General features: G+C 41.8%; 1 protein-coding gene across 8 annotated transcripts in view; it reads right to left on the bottom strand.

Moving 5' to 3' along the window:
• Positions 1-21,650, bottom strand: part of LOC105482185 (alcohol dehydrogenase iron containing 1) — a 55,676-nt gene that overhangs the window by 25,643 nt on the left and 8,383 nt on the right. For 4 of the 8 annotated variants that reach the window (XM_071068159.1, XM_011742182.2, XM_011742179.3 and 1 more), the window contains exons 3-13: positions 19,570-19,616; positions 18,011-18,064; positions 17,684-17,838; positions 17,036-17,232; positions 15,116-15,193; positions 13,490-13,595; positions 10,422-10,574; positions 8,359-8,457; positions 5,578-5,656; positions 5,307-5,403; positions 1,856-2,013 (exon numbers count right to left, since the gene is read on the bottom strand). In XM_071068159.1, the coding sequence (XP_070924260.1) occupies positions 1,856-2,013; positions 5,307-5,403; positions 5,578-5,656; positions 8,359-8,457; positions 10,422-10,574; positions 13,490-13,595; positions 15,116-15,193; positions 17,036-17,232; positions 17,684-17,838; positions 18,011-18,064; positions 19,570-19,616 (1,223 nt within the window). Of the gene's footprint in view, positions 1-1,435; positions 1,723-1,855; positions 2,014-5,306; positions 5,404-5,577; positions 5,657-8,358; positions 8,458-10,421; positions 10,575-13,489; positions 13,596-15,115; positions 15,194-17,035; positions 17,233-17,683; positions 17,839-18,010; positions 18,065-19,569; positions 19,617-21,650 lie in introns of those variants that run through there. The other 4 variants (XM_011742186.3, XM_011742183.3, XM_011742184.2 and 1 more) reach the window with 2 other exon arrangements.

A 21,650-nucleotide genomic window follows, 5' to 3' on the forward strand; every position in this document is an offset into this window, starting at 1 on the left:
GTACAAAAAGTAAAAAATAATTAGCCGGGTGTGGTGGCACACACCTATAGTCTTGGCTACTCGGGAGGCTGAGGACAGAGGATCACTTGAGCCTGGGAGGTCAAGGCTGTGGTGAGCTATGATTATGCCACTGCACTCCAGCCCTGTCCCTCCCCTGGGAAAAATTTACTATGACCATTCAGTGTAGGGTGTCCCTGAGCTTTCACAGCTCCCCTGCCTTTGGTTGAGTCCTAGTCAGTATAAGGAAACTTCAAAAAGTTATCCCCAGTCAGCCATTAAAGCTTAGCTAGACAGAAGACTTAGGAGGAGAGCAATGGAGGTACGTGTTCATTTAATATGTTTACTAGCCTGTGCTAGGTGCAATGGAAAATGGATGAGCCAAGCAGACAGATTCCTGACCTCATAGAACTTACAGGCTGGTAGGTTTGGATAAAATAACCGTGAGGGCCTTAGAGGGTCTGATTTTTTTAGTGATTTGGTCCCTTGGACTTATGGGTTAGAATTAAGGGTTAGTCCAGGGTCTCTGCTATACTTTGAGACTCCTTTGTTTCTTGTTCATTTCTATTTCTAGATGCAATTGAATTCACTGAGCCTGAATCCAAATCAGGGAAACTGGTGGCTCATGGACTACGTTTCATTTGTGCATTGGAAACAGGGAATTCAACACAAACATCCAGATTGCTGATTTTTCTTGAGAGTTGGAAGTTCTACCAACATGGGGACCTGAATTTCTGCTTGGTGATGATAAACTGTAGCTGAGCTGCTCACCCAATTAGATGGGTCACAAATATTATCTTAAGTGAATGGTGAGGCTATCAACATTCTAAGCACTAGCAAAGTGGGGAGGAAGAAGCTACTTTGAGGCCCTTGCCTACTTGGAGAGGGGTGAGGGAAAAGCACCAGCACTTGTGGCAAGTGGGCTGCTGTGTGAGTGGATGTTTTAGCTGCTAACTCTGTTTCATGGTCAGGGAGAGATCCACAATGCCTTAGCAAGTGGCAGAAGATCCTTATCCTCATACCCTCATAGCATTGAGGTGACCTCTGCCTTTCCCATATTGGCCAGGAGGACTAAAGGAGTATTCTGGGCATGGTGACTATGGTGTGGTCCACCAATAAAGTGCTCATGCTCTGAGCTCTCTGCTTTATAGTGAATTGCAATGAACAGGACCTTGGCCTATTAGGATCTGATGTGCTAGCTCAAGAGAGGTCCACTGAGGGATCAGAGCTCTTCATGAGAACCTCGGAAGAGCAAACTTTACACCTAGTATGACTCTACTGAATTAGGGATGCAGCTCCATTTACATTCTTCACAAACATTTAAGAAATGAAACCAGATCCATAGTGACACAGGTATGTATCAAGTATACAATCTCCCACATTCATCAAAAGCAATTTGGTGATAGTGTTAGTTGAAAGGCCATGCCTATTCTTCACAAAATAGTAGAGATCTGTAACTTTTTTACAATGGAAAATAATATTGGTGGTCCTTTTGGAACAGCTTCACATAGTTATTTATAGGAGCCCTTCAAAGAACAGAAATGGGAAAAAGGGAAATTTTGCCATAGTTCAAGATCAGTTTGGTTGTTTTTGCCTTGAATTTTCATCAAGGATCCATCCCTTCATGAAAATTTTCATAAAAGCCTCACCTCAGCTATAGCTGTATGGATGAACAGAAAGGCGAGGGCCTGGCTCTGTTGCACCGGGAAAGGACAGAACTGCTGTCTGCTGTGGAAGAGATCCAAGAACCACCGGGGACCCCTGGTTTCCATCCCTGCTGGCCCACCACCAATGGAGCATGTCTTTCTGGGGGCGCTGGACTCCTTCGCAGGGAGTGAGGAGCGTGCCGGTCTCTTACCTGGGGCAGCGTTCCTTTCACTAGTGCAGGGATATCAGCTTTGGAGTAACCAACGGCTGCTAGGCCATCATCAACATCCAGATCAAATAAGAATTTGCGGAGCGTGTCTGCTAACACCAGCCCTGCATCTTGGATCCTGGTAGTGCGAGTATCAGCTCCTAGAAGACATAAAGCGCTGACTGTAGGGAGAGATGAAGAAACTGGCTCTGGGTGGTGTTCAGTCACAAGATCAGTGAATACACCATGCACACCCACGGGGTCTCCCTAACGCCCAGCACGGGGCCATGGTGTGCCTCCCCAGGAGGGCCAGAGTTGGCTGGGGAAGCTCACTTAGCTCTGATATTTCAGAGGGGCTCCAGGTCCTACATGCTGGCCCCTTGTGTGGTGGGAAGAAGAGGAATATAGACAAAAAAGAGATGTGCAGAAGGAGGCAAGAAAATCAGCTGGTGCTAGGATGGAGGAATGAGTATTTGAAGAACACATAGCCTATGTAATTTCAAGGCTTGGAATTTGCTGACATCTAGAGGTGTACGATATGCTCAACGTCTTTTCCCACAGCAACATCTTAGAAAAAGATAAATCCTTTGCAAACACCCTGTGAGACAAGCTTACAGAAGTACAAAAGCTCCAAAATTAACCAACAAAAAGGAAGAAAATAAGCACGACAAAAATGGATTATGTGTGAACAGGGAAGAAAATTTTTCTCCTCTATAGCTATAAAACTTTTAATTTTAGATTCTGTTGCCAAAGGGCAGGGTAGGTTCCTCTAAATAAATATTGTAGAACCAGCTGGGCAGGACCAAGAATATGAAGGCTCTCAGAAAACAGTGTTTCATATGCAGATAATAATGGTATTGATGAAAGAAGATTCATAAGGGCAGAATTTTTACATGATTAGTAATTAGTAATTAAGAGGCCGGGCCTGGTGGCTCACATCTGTAATCCCAGCACTTTGGGAGGCTGAGGCAGGAGGATCACTTGAGTCCTGGAGTTCAAGACCAACGTGGGAGTGAGACCCTGTCTCTATTAAATATATGTATGTGTGTATATATATACACACACATATATATATACACATATATACATATACATATATACAGATATACATATATACACACACATATAAATATATATGTATATACGTATATATACATATACATATATATGTGTATATATGTGTATATGTGTGTGTGTATATAATAAAAATTTAAAAATGCACATAATCATGGAAATGGCAATCTGGAAGACCCATGCAGGAGTTTCTGCCCTCAGGCAGGGTGACAAAGTTCCCAGAGGAAGGGAACTGATTTCACAACCCTTAGCACCCTGCATTCTCATGTATTCTAGCCAAACACATTCACTGCCAAGAAGTAAAGCCCTCTACAGAGTGTAGCATTATATGAAGTCTATGCAAAATGCCTCCCGCTGTAGTCTAAGTTCACTTTCTCCTGTATTGTTCAAAAGGAGATCATGACTCCTATCACCTCCATATTGAAGCACATTATTAAATTGGTTTTTAGCTTTCTCTTCCATGACAGTGAGAACTCTTAGGAATCCAGGAAAAGGTATGAGTAGAACCAGATACAGGGTTGGCTGGGAGAGCAGCCGGATGAAAGGTAAACCTTGCCTGACAAGACCAGTCTGTATTACCCAGCGGCAGCTAAAATATGGATTAGGTGGAGTGGTGACACATGATACAAAGTTTATGAAGTTTTAATGTTCCTGGGAATGCTGCCATAAAACACACCATCGAAACCTCTGCATTTTCCTATGAAGTGTTACAGAAAAAAAGAGATGGTAGGAAAAAGAATACATGTCTAAAGCTAAGAAAATCTAAGATGACATGGAGAATCAAAATATTTCATAGTATGGGATAGCTAAGTGTAGATAACATTAAAATTTCCCATTCAGGAAGGAAGAATCAGTGGGTTCTTCCAGCCTGGAATCTAACAGAGGAACTCCCTTCTCAGCAGTGTTGCCAGTTGCCTGGAGTGTTAACTTTAAGTTCTCTAAGATTTTCCCATTTACCATAAATGTAGCCTATGATTTGAGCTCTCCACTTATTTACATGGTTTGAATATTTACAAAGGTAGCTGAGTCCCAAAATATGGCCGAACAACATCTCCAGTCCGAAAGAGAAAAGGGACACAGATTCTTGGCAAAGTTGCACTGTTTCCCCTCAGCACCCTCTGGGAAATGGAGCCCCTGGCCCCTCTCTGCCCTGGGCTTGTGTCATTAACATTCCCAGCACAGCACCTGGGGCTCAGCGGGAGCTCCTGCAGAAGGATGTCTGCGGTCCTTCCTACCTCCCTGGAAATAATCTCTCCAACGGCTGGGCTAGGAGAGCATAATGAAGTTTTCTTTTTAGCCTTTCCCTTCCTGCCCTAACTAAACACAAGTGGCGGAATAAGATGTTTTGCAAGTTAATAAAATATTCAAGTCTACTTAAAAGAGTTCTTGTATTAGCAAAACACCAACATTTTACTTACCACTAAAGCTATCCTGAATATCATTTTATTTCTGGTAAGATTCAAAAGGTACTGTGGATGTCTTATTATTGACATTATTTATTCTACAGTATGGCAAACAGACTCCTCTTTCAGGATATTTTTATAAAGCTTCTAATTGATCAGGAGCTTTGCAGGCTTTGATGAAAAGAGTTTCTAGTTGTTTTGATTCTCTATAATTGGGAATTTACTCTTGCTTCCTGATATAGATTCATTTTATTATTGAACATAGCAAAAGTTATAACCTTAAAAAATAAAAATAATTATACTTTCTCTTGAGATAAAAACAGGAAACAGTATTACTACAAACGTAACAGATTCAATACTCTCAGAAGCATAATAATGACAGAATTTTAGTGCTAGATAGGGCTTTGGTCAAGTCACTGACATTTTAAATCAATATATTTATGTTTAAACGTGTTTTTAAAGAAACGGGATCTCACTGTATTGCCCAGGCTGGTCTCAAACTTCTGGGCTTAAGCTATCCTCCAGCCTCAGCCTCCCAAAGTGTTAGGATTACAAGTATGAGCTGCTGTGCCCAGCCTGACGTTTCATTATTAAGCTATTGCAAAGCAATATTTTTTGGTATTGTCCTTTATGGTTCTTTTTTTTTTTTTTTTTTTTTTTTTTGAGAGGGAGTCTCACTCTGTCTCCCAGGCTGGAGTGCAGTGGCATGATAACAGCTCACTGCAGCCTCAACTTCCTGGGCTCAGGTGATTCTCCCACCTCAGTCTCCTGAGTGGCTGGGATTACAGGCTTGCACTACCATGCCCGGCTAATTTTTTTTTTTTTTTTGTAGAGATGGGGTTTTGCCATGTTGCCCAGGCTGGTCTCGAACTCCTGGGCTCAAGTGATCCACCCACCTCGGCCTCCCAAAATGCTGGGATTACAGGTGGGAGCCACCGTGCCTGGCCAGTCACAGAATTTTGAGTAATGGTTCATACCCAGTATTTCTGCTGTCTCCAGGTGTCGCTCTGGAAACATCTGGGCCGTGAAAGTGAACACCGCTGGGGACGTGAGCACCACAGAAAGGCCGTGGGGCTGGGGAGAAACGAAACACAGTGACCGGCAGATGACAAAGCTGTTCTTCCCTGCGTATTCTAGATATTAAGTTACTTTACCCCATACTCTGAGCAGGTGAGAACTGGCAAATACATTTATGGAAATTGGGAGGATTATAATATTTAATGAAATAATTTATTCTTATGATTTTACCACCAGTGGGTGATCCACATTGTAATCCTTTGCTTTATACGTCTTCACTAAACCTGAAATTGGGTAAGACATTCCATGGCTAGAAAAGAAAGAAAATCCTTATGTTGATACAGTTATCAATATTCAAGTCAACAATAGAAAGATACTCTTATGGGGATGCCTGTCACAGTCTCTAGACAGTATCATTACCTGAAAAAGTGATATGTTCTGTTTGCTTGGATATAAGGATATATTACGATGTCTGGGACATGTATGTAGTGCACTCTTTAACAAAACCTCTGAAAATGGTCAAATTCAAATGCTTATGGAATTGTATGACATTAAAAAGTATTGATCCAGAAGTAACTCCCTAAACCCATTAATTAACATTATGATCTCAAAGACTGGGGAATTCACTTTGAAGTTTCTGTAATAAGTTCTGGGCATGTGTTTTCTGTTTTTTCCTGGCAGCTCCTTGGCAGTGTGCTCCCAGATGATGTCGGGGGAATTTTGTGAGTCAGGATGTGCTGTATTTGATGACGTGCAAGCTTGACCCACCAGTGATCTGCCCCGCCAGTAACTGACAGATCCCTTCAAATGTTACATACTCATGGAGTCCAATCAGAAATGATTATTCTAGCCTGACAGGCTATGTTAATCAGTTCTGGTTTGACTGATTTCTCTGGCCTGAATTCTACCCTAAGGATTTGTTTAGATTTATTTGACATCAAGAAAAGGCATCATGGTTTTTGTTTTTACTGAAAAATTCTTTTTCTTTTCTTTTTTTTTTTTTTTTGTGATGGTATCTCAATCTGTCACCCAGGTTGAAGTGCAATGGTGTGATCATAGCTCAATGCAACCTTGACTTCCTGGGTTCAAGTGAGGAAGGATCCAGCCACCATGCTCAGTGAAAAAAATTTTATATCCTCCTGAAATATTGATGAACAAATAGGAAAATATTATAGTTTTTGTTGTTTTCGTTGTTTGAATTTTTTTGAGACAGGGTCTCACTCTGTTGCCCGGGATGGAGTGGTGCAATCCTGGCTCACTGCTGCCTTGACCTCCCTGGCTTAAGCGATCCTCCCTCCTCAGGATGACTGAGACTACAGGTGTTTGGGTAGCTGGGACTACAGGCACGTACCACCACACCTGGCTAATTTTTGTATTTTCTTTTGTAGAGATGGGGTTTCACCATGTTGTCCAGGTTGGTCTTGAACTCCTGGGTTCAGTTCAAGGGATCCACCCAACTCGGCCTCCCAAAGAATTGGTATTACAGGTGTGAGCCACCGTGCCCAGCCATGGGTATTTCTTCAGGCTAGATTCCTCGAAGTGAATTGGTGGGCCAAGGGGCATAAATATTTTTCAGGCTCTGGGCACATTTTGCTCACTTACTTTTTGGAAAGGTGTTGCCAATTTATGTTCCCATCAGTGGTAGATCATCAGAGGCTGATCATTCCTTGCACTCACCCTAGCAAAGGCCTATTCTTAATTTTCAAAGTTCAATGGTTTTCAAATTTAAAGCAACATACCAATAAAGTTTCAATCAAAGAGATTAATTCTGGGCTATTGACAAGCATTCTGATCCCTTTCTTTTGTGAGAGATTGGGGGAAAACATCCTACATTTAAGTTTAAAAAATCCACAACACATGGTGAGTATGTGGAGAAATCAGAACCTTCACCCACTGCAGGTGGGAATGTAAAGCAGCACAGATGCCATGGAAAACAGTCTGTCAGTATCTCAAAATTTAAACACAGAATTACCATATGACCCAGCAATTCCGCTCCTACATATATAACAAGAGAAAGGAAAATCTATGTCCATAGAGAAGAAACAAGCTAGATACAAAAGACCACATATTCTATGATTCCATTTACATGAAATGTCTAGAATGGGGATGTCTACAGAGATAGAAAGTAGGCCGGGTGCGGTGGCTCATGCCTGTAATCCCAGCACTTTGGGAGGTGGAGGCGGGAGGATAACTAAGGTCAGGAGTTTGAGACCAGCCAGGCCAACATGGTGAAACCCCGTCTCTCCTTAAAAAATATTAAAAAATTAGCTGGGTGGTGCATATCTGTAATCCCAACTAATCAGGAGGCTGAGGCAGAAGAATTGCTTGAACCTGGGAGGTGGAGGTTGCAGTGAGTCAAGATCGTGCCACTGCCCTCCATCCTGAACAACAGAGTGAGACTCCGTCTCAAAAAAAAAAAAAAATAAATAAATAAAAAAAATAAAAAATAAATAAAAAAAATAAAAGAAAAAGAAAGTAAACTGGTAGTTGCTAAGTATTGGGGAAGGTGGGGGGCTTGGTGGATGACAGCTAGGAGGTATGGGATTTCTTTTTGGGGTGGTAAGATGTTCTAAAATTGATTGTGGTGATGGTGGCATAACTTTGTGAATATATTAGAAACTAATGTTCTGTACATTTTAAATGGGTGAATTGTATATAGTATGTGAATTATACCTTAAAAATATGTTATTTAAAAACCCAGTAAACCACATTCAATTTAAAAATACATTTAGGTTTCTACTTTAGCTGGTGGTGGAAAAAAGAAAAAAAGAAAAAGAATACATTTAGGAACATAAAGGAATACATTTAGGAACCACATTCAATTTAAGAATACATTTAGGTTTCCTGGTAGTGGAAAAAAGAAAAAAAAAAAGAATACATCTAGGAACATAAAGTTAAATTTCTTCCTTCTATAGCATATTTAAATTTTACCACCTGTCCTGAATTATAAACATTAAACAAAATTTTAAAGCAATAGCTTGAGTAAAGAAATGAAATCTCAGATTTGCTCACCACAGATGAACACCAGCATTTCCAAAGCCAATGCCAGCAAAAGCACTTGCCAAGTGCATATGAGACCTTGCTTCAAGATCATCGGGATTTCTGACAGCCCTGTGAATGATATAAACACCTAACAATAACATGTCAACATTGGCAATTCCTACAGAATAAGGAGCTGCCTTAGGGAAAGATATAGGGGCAAAAAAGAAAAAAAAGAAATGCTACTAGGTAGAAAGAAAAATTAGGCAAGTTATTCAAACGATGCCTTGTCTTCTAAATGAAAACTGAAGGGAAACATATTTTCTCATCAACTGTTTCAGCAAAAGCATAATAAATACACTGTCAGCTGCTCATGTGATGTAAAAGTGCCGGGGGAGGCAACACGCTGCTCCCTGGATGGTGAGGGCCACTCCAGGAAGGTGCCCTGAGACTCATTCTTCTTCATTTGTCAGTGCTGTTGACGGCCCTGTGACGGGATGTAAACATTCTCAGACGCCTGGGGCTACCTGCCGGCCAGGCCAGCGCTCTTTCTCTCTGAGACACTGCCTCCCATTGGACCCACTGGGGGCCTCTTGGTCCCTGTGGTTGCTGCGCCTCTATGCTAACATTATTGTGGAAGTGGATGTTATTGTTGAATGAGCCTTAGCTTGCTCTGGGTGTCCCCAGTGCCACTTTGGAAAAGTAAATTCTCAAAAGCCCCTTTCTGATTGTGCATTGCCTTCCTGCATTTGCTGCTAAAACCTTGCCCCAGGGAAGAAGCCTGAAGACTGTCAAGGGAACCTACTTTTCATGTGGGCTTTTTTGCAATTTTGCCTTGCGTAAGAGTTCCTGTTGCGAAATAAAAATGCACAGCCTTTTCTTCTCCTTTCATTTGAAATGGTCCTTTCACGTGGAATGGTTGGGTGTTCCTGCCTCCTTTCCGAAACCCCATGTTAGTTCCTAATTCCCCTAATGACAAGGTGAAGTAGCAGATGATGGAGCTTTCAGCCTTTCCTCTGTCTGTCTCTCCTTATCTCCCACCGCTGTGCCACTGCAATGCCTCTGTCCCTGTCAAACAAACTGGCTCCCCATGATGCGTGTCTGCTTGGACCTAGTCAAGTGCTGCTGTGCTGTCCTGGAAGTCCCCCACAAACCTGAAATAGTATTGGGTTCCTTCCTGCTGCTCTGCTACAAAATGCAATTCCAAGGCTCCTTTATCAGTGGAGCTTCTAGCTCAAGGCCAGAGGAAGCATTGTGCTCATGTCTAGGCCTAGCCTACCTGTGGCTGTTCTGTCCATTACGTATAAATACAAAAGTGAGTCCGATTTTGAGTATGTCCTAATATCTCAGGTATCAGCTTTCATCCTAAGTATATCTTTGCTCTCTCAGGAGCTGATTGCTATTTGCTCTCCTGTAGCTTATGGCTATACATGTATGTATATACTTGTATTCATAAATCTTTCACAGCCTCTTAGGGATCTTTTTACATTTTCTGCCTTTTATATCTCCTGGGACAGCAATGTCTACTATTTTCTTTTCTTTTTTAAATTGAGACAGGGTCTTGCTCTGTCACCCAGGCTGGAGTGCAGTGGTGCAATCATAGCTAACTGCAACCTCAAACTTAAGGCAGCCATCCTCCTGCCTTGGCCTCCCAAAGTGCTGGGATTACTGATGTGAGTCATTGTGCCCAGCCCACATTTATTTCTTAAGTTTAGTTCATTTGAGTTAACTCAATGGATGGATTCTGTGTGTCTTCAGATGGGGCCTGGATGGGCGTAGCCAACATCTGCCAGCGTGGGTCGCATTTCTGCCCTGGGGAGCCAAATCTCAAAGGACGCTGCCCCTCATCCTAGCTTGGCTCCTAGTTTGTCCCCCGGCTGTCTTTGCCTTTTAGGAACCGAAGGACCCAGTTTTCATCTGCCTGTCCCTTGGGTCCCTCCAGAGGCTGCTGGTGTCTGGGGCTTCTGCGCATCCACTGACTGCTTTTCTGGTGAACAGACCTGCTCAGGATATTTCAGGCTCAGGCATGTCATGTTTCACGTGCTGGCAGAATGTGGGCCTCCTGTTCTATTTCCATCCCCTTCGGGGTGACATACCTCTTCAGATACTTAGCCACGATCCGCAGAGCGTGGATAGCCCAAATGTCGCTGATTGGGTTGCTGCCCTGGTACGCAGGCCGTGTGATGGGATTTGAAGGGCAGGGGCTCCGCAGGTGGTACGGCAGGGCAGTGTATGACTCCAGGGCATGGCTAACAAGAAATATTGAAAATACACAGATGGAAAGCGTGGTCTTCCTTCTTCCCTCCATTTAGATGACAAACTGTCTTGGAGCTGTTTGGCACTCAACCCACAGTGGATATATTACCTAACACTGATGATCTCAGTACATTTTACCAGCCCACCTCTTGCCTACAACAGCCATTACTTATAATATAAATTAACACAGTTGAGTTTACATTAACAGCATTACAGTATTTTTGAACAGTATGTATAAAATTACATATGGACCTTTTCTAGTGTCAATACATTTTTATGGTGTTGAATTATATATTTGAGCCACAAAAAAAGCACTGAATCTAAAAAATGACTTCCTTGTGGAAGATATTTACCATTTTATACCTTGCATTGATCAAATACCATATTGCCAAAGGTGGGTCATAGCTACACCAGACTCCTATGAAAATTACAGTGTAATGAGCAAGAACATAGACTTTGGGGTCAGCTGCCCAGATGTCAATCCTGGAGCTAGATATTTCTGCTGTGGACCTGGTGTGAGGCAGTATTCTTCTTGTGACTCTAAGACAGGGATAAATAATAGTACTGGTTCGTGATGTGGCTGTGAAAATTTGATGAGTTGACACATGTAAAGTATTTAGAATAGTGCCTGGCACATTGTATACCTTAGTATTCACTATTATTATTAATTCTTGGCCTGAAGAAAAAGCAGATCTTTTCCTCTCATGTACCCTAAACTCAGAGTTTGCTATTTCAAGAACTAAGCTTCAAAGCTGCCTCCACCTGCCGGTCTGCCATGGCTTCTAGCCCATCAACTGCAGAAGAGAACAGACATCACCATCTAGATCAGTGATGCACTGGAAACACAGTGTAACATGAACTATGGTTCGCATGAATTATAGTTTTCAGTATAATTCCCCATGGGGGCCTCTGTAGTGTTTCTGGGACACTCTCCTTTCACTTAACTGTGAAGGCAGATGACACCATGTTTTGCACGAAGTATAACTTTCATTTTCCCTAGAATGGAGGAATTACTCTCATCTACATATGAGAAGCAGATAATGTTTTTTGGAAAAATCATTAGAAAATTGTTTTGGAAATTAGTTTGTAGATAGATATGAAGGCCTTGTGGTTCTAAGCAGGGAATGTATGAATAATGCAAGAATGAGGTGTCCACATGGGGAAGTTGGGGTGGCCGGTGAGGCCGGTAGTCAGAGTGTTTCCTCTGTCTTGCAGCACATCTAGACTGCATCTAGATCCCAAATCCAAGCGCAGATTTGTTTCTCAGGGGCGGACTCACTGGGCTGAGCTCACAGGAACTACTTGTAAAGCCTGGAAGTCAGCTTAATACTTTATGACAAGAAACGTAACTGCTGAGCAGACATCTGAGTCTTCAAGATGGCACCTTCTCTCCCTACAGTCAAGCCGTAGGATGGCCACTTTATGATCAGAAGTCCATGGAGTCCTAATGAGGGGAGTTATCTCGAAGATTTAATACATGGCTTGTCTACCTTCAGAATAGGCCACTGGGCCTTAAGGGCAGATTCCTCGGGCCAGGTGTTCTTTCCTTTGGGCAGTACTTGAAAGAGCAACTGCCATTATTCTCCTGCCTTCTGAACCCACTCCCGACTTTGATTGACAGTGAAGTCTTTGGGCCTGTGAGTTACCCACTTAAGGGTGACTGCTTTAGGTCACGATGTATTTATTATGCACTTTACAGTTAGGAAGGATAATCTCATTCCCCTCATTTCCAGGTTATTAGGGGACAGCTCATCAAAGTTCTGACAATATTGACCAGAATGGAGTTAGACACAATTTTCTACAGTCTCTTGGCAGGCAGCATAACATAGTGAGGGAAGCAGAACGTGGCCCTGAGGGACCTGGATGTGAGTTCTGACTCTGTCACCTCCTGCTTGTGTGACAAGCAGTATACAAGTACTTAGGATGTGACAGTCACTGTACAGGGATGTGCAGGCATGTGCCACCATGCTCGACTAATTTGTAAAAAACTTTTTTTGTGGAGACGAGGTGTCACTTTGTTGCCCAGGTTGGTCTCAAACTCCTGGCCTCAAGTGATCCTCCTACCTTGGCCTCCCAAAGTGCTGGGAATACAGGCGTGAGCCACTGTGCCCAGCCTGCACTGTTTTTAAAATACGTACCACTGAGGATGAAAACATACTGTGACGCCACACATTTTAAGATATGTCCTGATTTCGGAGGTGTTAAAATGTGAAAAAAATGTGCACGTGCACATAGATGAACGAGAGTCATTTGGCACATGCTGAATGTGAAGTGCCTGTGGGGACTTTATGAGGCCTGGAGCTCAGGAGCAAGGTCTGTGATAGAAATACTGATTAGGGGGCCATCAGCACAATGCAGCTGAAGCCGAGGGAACATACAGTAAGACTATGGGCAAGTCACTAAACATCTCAAACCCAGTTTTCTTGTTCAATAAAACAAAGGTCCCGTATCACACAGAGCTGCAGTGAAGTGGCGATGTATGTGAGGTGCTGACACAATGTACATGGTCTGGGGGTGCTCTGGAGGTGTTAGCTATGTTCCCTGCCCTCTTCCATGACATGAAGCCTTGGGCATTGCCTAGTTAGTGAGGCCATAAAGGTAGCTGGTGTGTCCCTGAGACACTGCACACCAGCTCCAACTGCCCCCTTAGTGGCATCCCTATGGCCCTGGTTGTGGCTGGGAGGGGGGGTCCATCCTGAAGAGCAGGTTTGTGGCCCACACCAGATGTCACCTAGTCACCAACCTCTAAAGCTTGAATGTTTTGATTTAGGACAGGGGGTAATGACAGCCAAAGCTAGGGGTGTTGTGGGGTGCTAATCAATGAATACTTAGCATGTGCTTTGAGCAACAAAATACTATCCATAGACCCAGTACTAAAAAAGCCCCTCCAGGCAGCACCAGCACTTACCAAAGCACATCAAAGCCACTGTTGGCGACCACTCGGGCAGGCATGTGGAGGGTGTGCAGAGGATCAATCAGTCCCAGTGTGGGTTTGATGGCTCTTGAAGCGATGCCTAAAATATAAGGATTTTCAGTAGAGGCTGAAGCCATGGGCATCATTTTAAGAAGGCAAATGACTTCAGGATAATAAATCACCCTAAAAATAAAAATATGAGGAAAGGTCCATTTTCATGTAGTGAAGCAGCAAGGAGCAGCAGAAAGTGATTTAGAGTCAGAAGCCTGGGGTTTTCAGTGGTGTGCTGGAGCTGGCTCCTCCTGGTTTCCAAGGGCCATGTGTATGCATCTCTTTCCAACTCTTGGATGAGTGATGTCATTGGCCATGGTGAGAGTATTTACACCACAGAAATGGGCCAACACTACAAGTCAGGGCTTACTTGTTTATTATTAAATTCCAGAGAGCCAGTTTACTAGTACACCACTGGTCCTCTCTCTGCAACTTACTTTGTGTCTTTGGGCAAGTCACTTAGCCTCTCTGAGTTCTCTATAAGATTAGACTATAATAGCACAGGGCCTCCAGCTCTCATTGAGCTGTCGTAGGGATCAAATGGAGAATATTAGGTAAAAGTCTTTAGAAACTGTGAGGTAGAATGTAAGTGTTGGCCATTATTATCGTCAACGTAAGAAATGTCAAAGGATAGTGCAATTTAATTTTAAAAAGAAAAGTTACTAAAAATGTGCAGTTAAATGTCAATTTATTCTGCTACAAAGATCTGAAAGTAGGATATTGAGCCAGACTAAAAAGAGAGACATTTCTACCACATTATCCAAGAGTCCACGACAGAGAAGACAGCATAAAAATGACTAAGAAGACAGAAAGCAGAACAGAGGTTACCTGGAAAAAGGACTGGAGGGATTGCTGGGACGCAGCATGAGGAAACTTTCTGGAGTGATGGGAATGTTTTGTATCTTGATTGGGGCGGTGGTTACATGAACATATATGTTTGTCAAGGCTCATCAAACCAGAGTCTTAAAATGTGTGCATTTTATTATACAAAAATCACATCTCAATAAAGTTGATTTAAAATGGAAAAAATACATCAGAGAAAGGAAACAGTCATTTATCATTGATATACAGTCACTAACTTGGGCAGAGAATAGCCAATTAAGATTCATGGCATTTCAATATGCTTTCAGTGGTAATTCTCAAAAAGAAGTTTATTACATTGTTTCATATTTTTATATGTACTTGGAAAAGGAAAGAAAATGTGTATATATACATACCCTTTCCTTGATTTTTTTCCTTTCTTTTTAAACTTGATACAAAATATTTAACATATTTATAGGGTACATGTGAGTATTGGTTACATACATAGAATGTGTGATGATCAAGTCAGGTTATGTGGGATATCCATCACTCTGAGTACTTTTGGGGAACATTTCAAGTCCTCTCTTCTAGCTACTCTGAAATATACAACACATTGTTGCTGACTATCATCACCTTACTCTGCTATAGAACATTGGGGCTTATTCTAACTGTATCATAACTGCTTGATTTTTAAATATTAGGATTTAAAGAAGAGTGTGGAATTGAAAGGTAAGAGAGATAATTCAAAATTATGGGCAAAGTTCTTACCAGTTTTTACTTTCAAGTGTTCATAGTCAAAAATGGCAACCCCAGTAGTTTCACTCCCGGTTCCTGAGGTAGTTGGCACTTGAACAAAATAATATTAATTTTAATAAAGCATCTAAATAAAGGTTAGTGGAGATACCTAATTCAGCCTTAGGACTGAGGAACAAAATTAGAGAAGGAAACTTTGCTGACCCTCTTGTCTGCATGATGTATATGAATTAACATATATGGAAGCCTGACATGTATGATGTCTATGTCTGAATTAACATGTATGTAAATCTAACATGAAGGATGTCAGTGTCTGTGTTATCATGCATGTAAGTCCAGTGTGTATGATGTCTGTATCTGCACTAACAGGCATGCATGAGGTCTGTATCTATATTGGCATGCATGTATGTTTAGCACGTACATTGATGTCTGTGCCTGCATTAATGCACTTGTATGTTTGACATGTATCATGACTGCTGGATGAATGTTTATGTTGTTTAATATGCATAATATCTGTGTCTATATTAATATGTATGTTATTTAATATGTATGTGTGACCTCTGTATCTGTGTTAGCATGCATGTATGATGTCCATGTCTGCATTAACATACATGCATGTTTAGCATGCATGTGTGTTTAATATGCATGTCTGTGTCTGCATGAACATAGTCATGTTTAATATGCGTATTGCCTGCTTCTGCATAAATATGAGTGTCAATATGTATGGCGTCTGTACTGACATATATGTGTGTTTAATATGTATGTGATCTCTGTATCTGTGTTAACATGCACGTATGATTTCTGTGTCTTTGTTAACATATATGTATGTTAATCATGCACATGTGTGACAACTGTGGTGTATTAATAGCAGTGAGCTCTGGGAACTTCAGGCTCCTTGGGGGCCAGAGCTTAAGCAGCTGCAGCTGGGTCAATGCAGGCTGCCCGGCACCTCTGGTAACAAAACTCATATTTGCTCTCCCTAAAAGACATCTTTATTCCCTCTTGGCAGCCAGCACAGTGACGCTCTGCCTTTGCTGGGCTCCATGGTTTTGTGGTTCTGTCAAGTTTCTAAACTTTACTAATCACCCCTCTGTGTGATGCTGACACAGTTTCACCAGAGGGTTCCATTTGCCAGACACCAATTATGCTGCTCCCTGCTGATCCCTCATTCACAACACAGCAGTTCATCTGCCATCGACTTACTCACATCCCATCACAAGGCCTCTTCACAATGGGCAGGAGAGGGGAGAAGAAAGGGCAAAACTTTAAACTGAGGATATGTCCCAGTTACCAGTTAGTGCATGTTAGCTATAAAACTTTAAATAGTAATATGCTAGCAGCCATAAAAATGGCAGAGAAGAAAAGACCAGAAAATCTCAAGGTCCCCTGTGGAACAAATGAGCTATTCTGATTTGGATTTGTATGTCTGTGCCCTGGGTAGCCACAGAGCAGATGTCACCCAGAGTGATGGGCCATGCTGGCCACATGTCCCAGGGAAGAGACAAAGCCTGAGGTCAGCTGAAGAGCCATTATGTAGAAGAAAGGATTGAGTCAACACCAGAAAAATAACAGCTAATGTTCTCCTTAAACTCTACAGTGGCTGGCAAAACAGAACAAAACAGAGAGCAGTTTAGAGGACAAAGCTGCTAACAGAGGGATCTCATCATATGTCAGTGATGACCTTCCCCCTTTTCCACATGGTGACCCCATAGCTTAAATCTGCAAACTCTCCTTCCACTGACCCAAATTATCTTTATCTATACAATAACAAAGATCAGAATTTTAAAATGAATGATTGGTCTCCAAACAAGGCATTGATTTGAAATGAACAAACCAGAAACCTTTAGAAATGTATATGTTAAAAGGACTGGCTTGCATCTTTCTTAAGACCTTTTGCTAACTGCAAAATAAAACAAAGAAATAAACAGTCTTTACCTGCAATCAGAGGCTTAAGAGGCACAGACACAGGCTTTCCCTTGCCAATGGGGGCACTGACATAATCTAGGAAATCAGAATGAGGGCTGGATGCATACAGATTAGCAGCCTTACAGGTGTCCATGGTAGAGCCGCCACCGACAGCAACATAAGCATCAAAAGCTCCCTTTTGGGCAAACTCAATAGCTTCCATGAAGCTTGGAGAAGGGAAAATAAAAATCATGATGTTATATTTTTCAGAAATAAATTGCCATGCCATTAACTAAGGCTTGGGGTAAGATTTGTGGGTTTTTTTTTTTTTTTTTGAGAGTCTCACTCTGTCGCCCAGGTTGCAGTGCAGTAGCAAAATCTTGACTCACTGCAACCTATGCCTCCTGCATTGAAGTGATTCTTCCACCTCAGCTTCCCGAGTAGCTGGAATTACAGGTGCCTGTCACCATGCCTGGCTAATTTTTGTATTTTTAGTAGAGACAGGGTTTCACCATGTTGGCCAGACTTGTCTTTAACTCCCGACCTCAAGCAAACTGCCCGCTTTAGCCTCCCAAAGTTTTGGGGTTACAGGCGTGAGCCACTGTACCAGGCTGGGGGCAAGTTTTAATCAACAGTTAGCTTCTGCTTAAAGAAACAATAACAACAATACAAGAATACCTTGCATCCGTTGGTTCCACTCTCACATTATCATAAACCGTAAAGGGGATGCCATTCTTCACTAGGGAATCCATAGCTACTTGCACAGGAGGGAGCTGGGAAAGGTTCTTGTCTGTCATCAAGCACACATTTTTAGCACCCATGTTTTGTAGGTCCTACAAGAAAACCTATGTTAGGTTCAACTGCACTAGAACTGCAATAGACTCTTCTGGCAAACTCACATTGTACATTTTTAAAAATAGAGGACGTGATTGTTGTCAGTTAGCATGTGTCTTATGAGATATGTAACATTTACAGTAGGAGACTGTAGACATCTCGAATACTTGCCATTCCCACTTCCTTTGTAACTCCTGCTCCATATCTAATATTTGAAACAGCCATCTGAAAAAAATAAAAAGGTTTAGATGTAGGGAGTATTTGAGAGTTGACCAATCAATTTCTAAAAACCTGAAATGGTTTCCTGTTGCCTAGAGCATAGAGTATACACTCCTTAGCATGGTCTTCCAGGTCATCTCCCGTCTGGTCTCACTTAAAGAAGTGTGAACGCAACACACTTCCTTCAGCAAACCTCAGCTCCTGTCACATTTGAATGACTTGTCTTTTCCCAAACACATCATAAACTCTCAATTGTTCCCTTCGCTTCAAATGCCTGCCTTCCTCTATCTCCACCCGTAAAATAACTCTCAAATGTCTTACTTTCTGTTCATCCACCCACCCTTGCATACCTGCCACCCAGCCAACGCTACTGTCTTCTATATTCCAGGCACTGTGTAGGCTCTGGTAACTCAACTATGAATAAGAGACACATGGCCTCATAAAGTTTACAGATGAGAGAAAGGGTTTTACACTGATGGACGATGGGTCATGTTTGGCCTGAAATATGTTTTGTTTGATCTGTGTTATGTTTAAATTTCTTTTTTTTTTGAATTGACTAATAACTCTTAAAAATTAGAATAAAAAAACTTAATAGGACCATCTGAACTTCACTTTCTCTTGAATAATACAGCAAACTGGGAATGCATTCCCATATGGCAGTGATCTTATGAGGTTGAGTGGAGTCACACCTTAGATGGGGCCTGTGCCTTCAGTGAGCTCGGCATGGTATCACCCAGCCTGGTCATCTGTAGGTTAACCTTCGGGCCCCCGGTGACATTTTAATTAGTAATTCCTGAAGCCGAGCGCAGTGGCTCACATCTGTAATCTTGGCACCTTGAGAGGCTGAGGTGGTCGGATCACCTGAGGTCAGGAGTTGGAGACCAGCCTGGCCAACATGGCAAAACCCTGTCTCTACTAAAAATACAAAAATTAGCTGGGCATGGTGGTGTGCACCTGTAATCCCAGCTACTCAGGAGCCTGAGGCAGGAGAATCGCTTGAACCCAGGAGGCGGAGGTTGTAGTGAGCTGAGATCACACCACCGCACTCCTGGGTGACAGAGTGAGACTGTCTCAAAAAAAAAAAAAAAAAAAAAAAAAGCCTGGACTAGGAGGAGACAGGGACTTAAACAAATAATTATAAGTAGTTATGTAATTACAGTGTGACAAAAATGCACCAGAATTGTTACTTCACTTTGACCTCTTTTGGGATTGTTATCATTACAAAACTAAAGGTTTAACATATAACATATATATAGCAGAATTTGTAGAGTTGGGAATTTATCCTATTTTAGTGACTGTACAAAGACAGCACTCTAGACATTAGCCATGATCTCAGAAGGTTTATATTCCATTATACTAGCCAGGTACTTTGCTAAATATGGTCCGATCAAATAGAGATTATGGAACATGAATTAATAGTAGATTTAAAATAAAATAATTCATTAGCAAAATATTCTAGTTTTATTTTTTCTGGTCATTCATAAAAGAAATAATGGATTGAGTGAATATACCTCAAAGGCATAATCTGTTGTTTTCCCAGAAGGTGAAAGTCCAGGGGCTAGAAATGTAAAATTTAGCATCAAAGTGATTCTTTAAAATAAAGCATAAATATTGTTATTTGATAGTAAAATCCAGCAGTGAACATAAGTATTTCCTTTGAAGTCTTACCGAAAATATATTGTTTTCAGGTTTCACTGTTGCACATCAAATTAAAATCAATACCTGCATTTTAAGATAGAATGTAATGCGGCCGGGCGCGGTGGCTCACGCCTGTAATCTCAGCACTTTGGGAGGCCGAGGCTGGCAGATTACCAGGTCAGGAGATCACGACCATCCTGGCTAACATGGTGAAACCCCGCCCCTACTGAAAATGCAAAAAAATTAGCCGGGCGTGGTGGTGGGCGCCTGTAGTCCCAGCTGCTCGGGAGGCTGAGGCAGGAGAATAGCTTGAAACCAAGAGGCAGAGGTTGCAGTGAGCCGAGATCATGCCACTGCACTCCAGTCTGGGCAACAAAGTGAGACCCGCTCTCAAAAAAAAAAAAAGAATGTAATGCTAACTTGAGGCTAAATTTGTTAAAATAATAAAACATTTCCTCCATTATAATTAAAATATGTGTTTGAAAATATAATGTGTAACAATCCTCTAGAAAAAAAATCCCCTAGTCTAGAGTTGGGTTACTATTAGAAAACAACTACTAGAAAGTTCATGAATTAGAGACTTGCTTACACTTCTTATAGCAACTGTGATAACTTGTTTGAATTAATTTTTTTAATTCATAGGGATAACTTACCACAGTAAGATATTTACATTTCTCAAGCTTATGCATATAAAAAACGTATTTATCTTGGTGAAATTTAATAAACTTTTTTTTTTTTGAGATGGAGTTTCGTTCTGTCACCCAGGCTGGAGTGCAGTGGCAGGATCTCGGCTCACTGCAACCTCCACTTCCCAGGTTCAAACTCTTTTTTTTTTGAGATGGAGTTTCGCTCCATCACCCAGGCTGGAGTGCAGTGGCAGGATCTCAGCTCACTGCAACCTCTGCCTCCCAGGTTCAAGGGATTCTTCTGCCTCAGCCTCCCTAGTAGCTGGGACTACAGGCGCGCACCATCATGCCCAGCTTATTTTTGTATTTTTAGTAGAGACAAGGTTTCACCATGCTGACCTTGTTATCCACCCGCCTCAGCCTCCCAAAGTCCTAGGATTACAGGCATGAGCCACCATGCCCGGCCTAACAAACATTTTTATAAGGTGCTACTTCTTTGCAAAGGATTAGGTTTTAATTATGGTAAAAATGATTTTCTGTCATATTGGAACAATGAAAGGGACCTAATTAAAGATTTTTATCCTTGTTTTTATCTACTTATTTATATCAATACTGGTCAGTCATAAGATAAAGTCTACAGAACAATTTTCACTATGCTTTTTCTTTTTTAAGGAAAATAGATCAGAACTAGACAACAATCTACCTTCAGCTCCCTGAGTGCAAAGGCACCCTTAACCAAAACTCACATTTATTTGATTCCTCTAGGCTTAAAAAAAAAATAATCTGTCCAGGAGCTCAAGCCTATAATCCCAACATTGTGGGAGGCCGAGGTGATAGGTTTGCTTGAGCCCAGGAGTTTGAGGGTACAGTGAGCTACGACTGTACCACTGTACTCCAGCCTGGGTGACAGAGGGTGACCCTGTCTCTCTCTGTGTATATAAAAATCTATTATTCCTATTACTAAATTTTAGATAAAGACATAAATATGACCCTAGGAAATAATAAGAATATCTTTCTGTAAATTATTAATTTTAATCCCTCAAATAGGAAATTAATTGTTGAAACCAACTAAAAATTCGAGAAAATCAGCTGAAGACAAAATTCTGTATATGTTCAGAAGGGCCTTAAAAGCTGGACATGTTTCTGCCTCATAGATGGTGGTTAATGATGGACAGGGAGGTCCCTTGGCTTGTCCTGAAGGGTAAGTCACTCCTTGGGCAAGAGAAAGCCCTTGGTCCGTTACTCTCTCTGTTCTAACTCCCCATCCGGCTTCTCTGTGGGTTTCTGCTTAGGATCCTGGATGGTCAGCCTCTTTCCTTTCCAACTCT

This window comes from Macaca nemestrina, chromosome 8, assembly GCF_043159975.1.
Source record: "Macaca nemestrina isolate mMacNem1 chromosome 8, mMacNem.hap1, whole genome shotgun sequence".
NCBI classification, from domain to species: domain Eukaryota; kingdom Metazoa; phylum Chordata; class Mammalia; order Primates; family Cercopithecidae; genus Macaca; species Macaca nemestrina.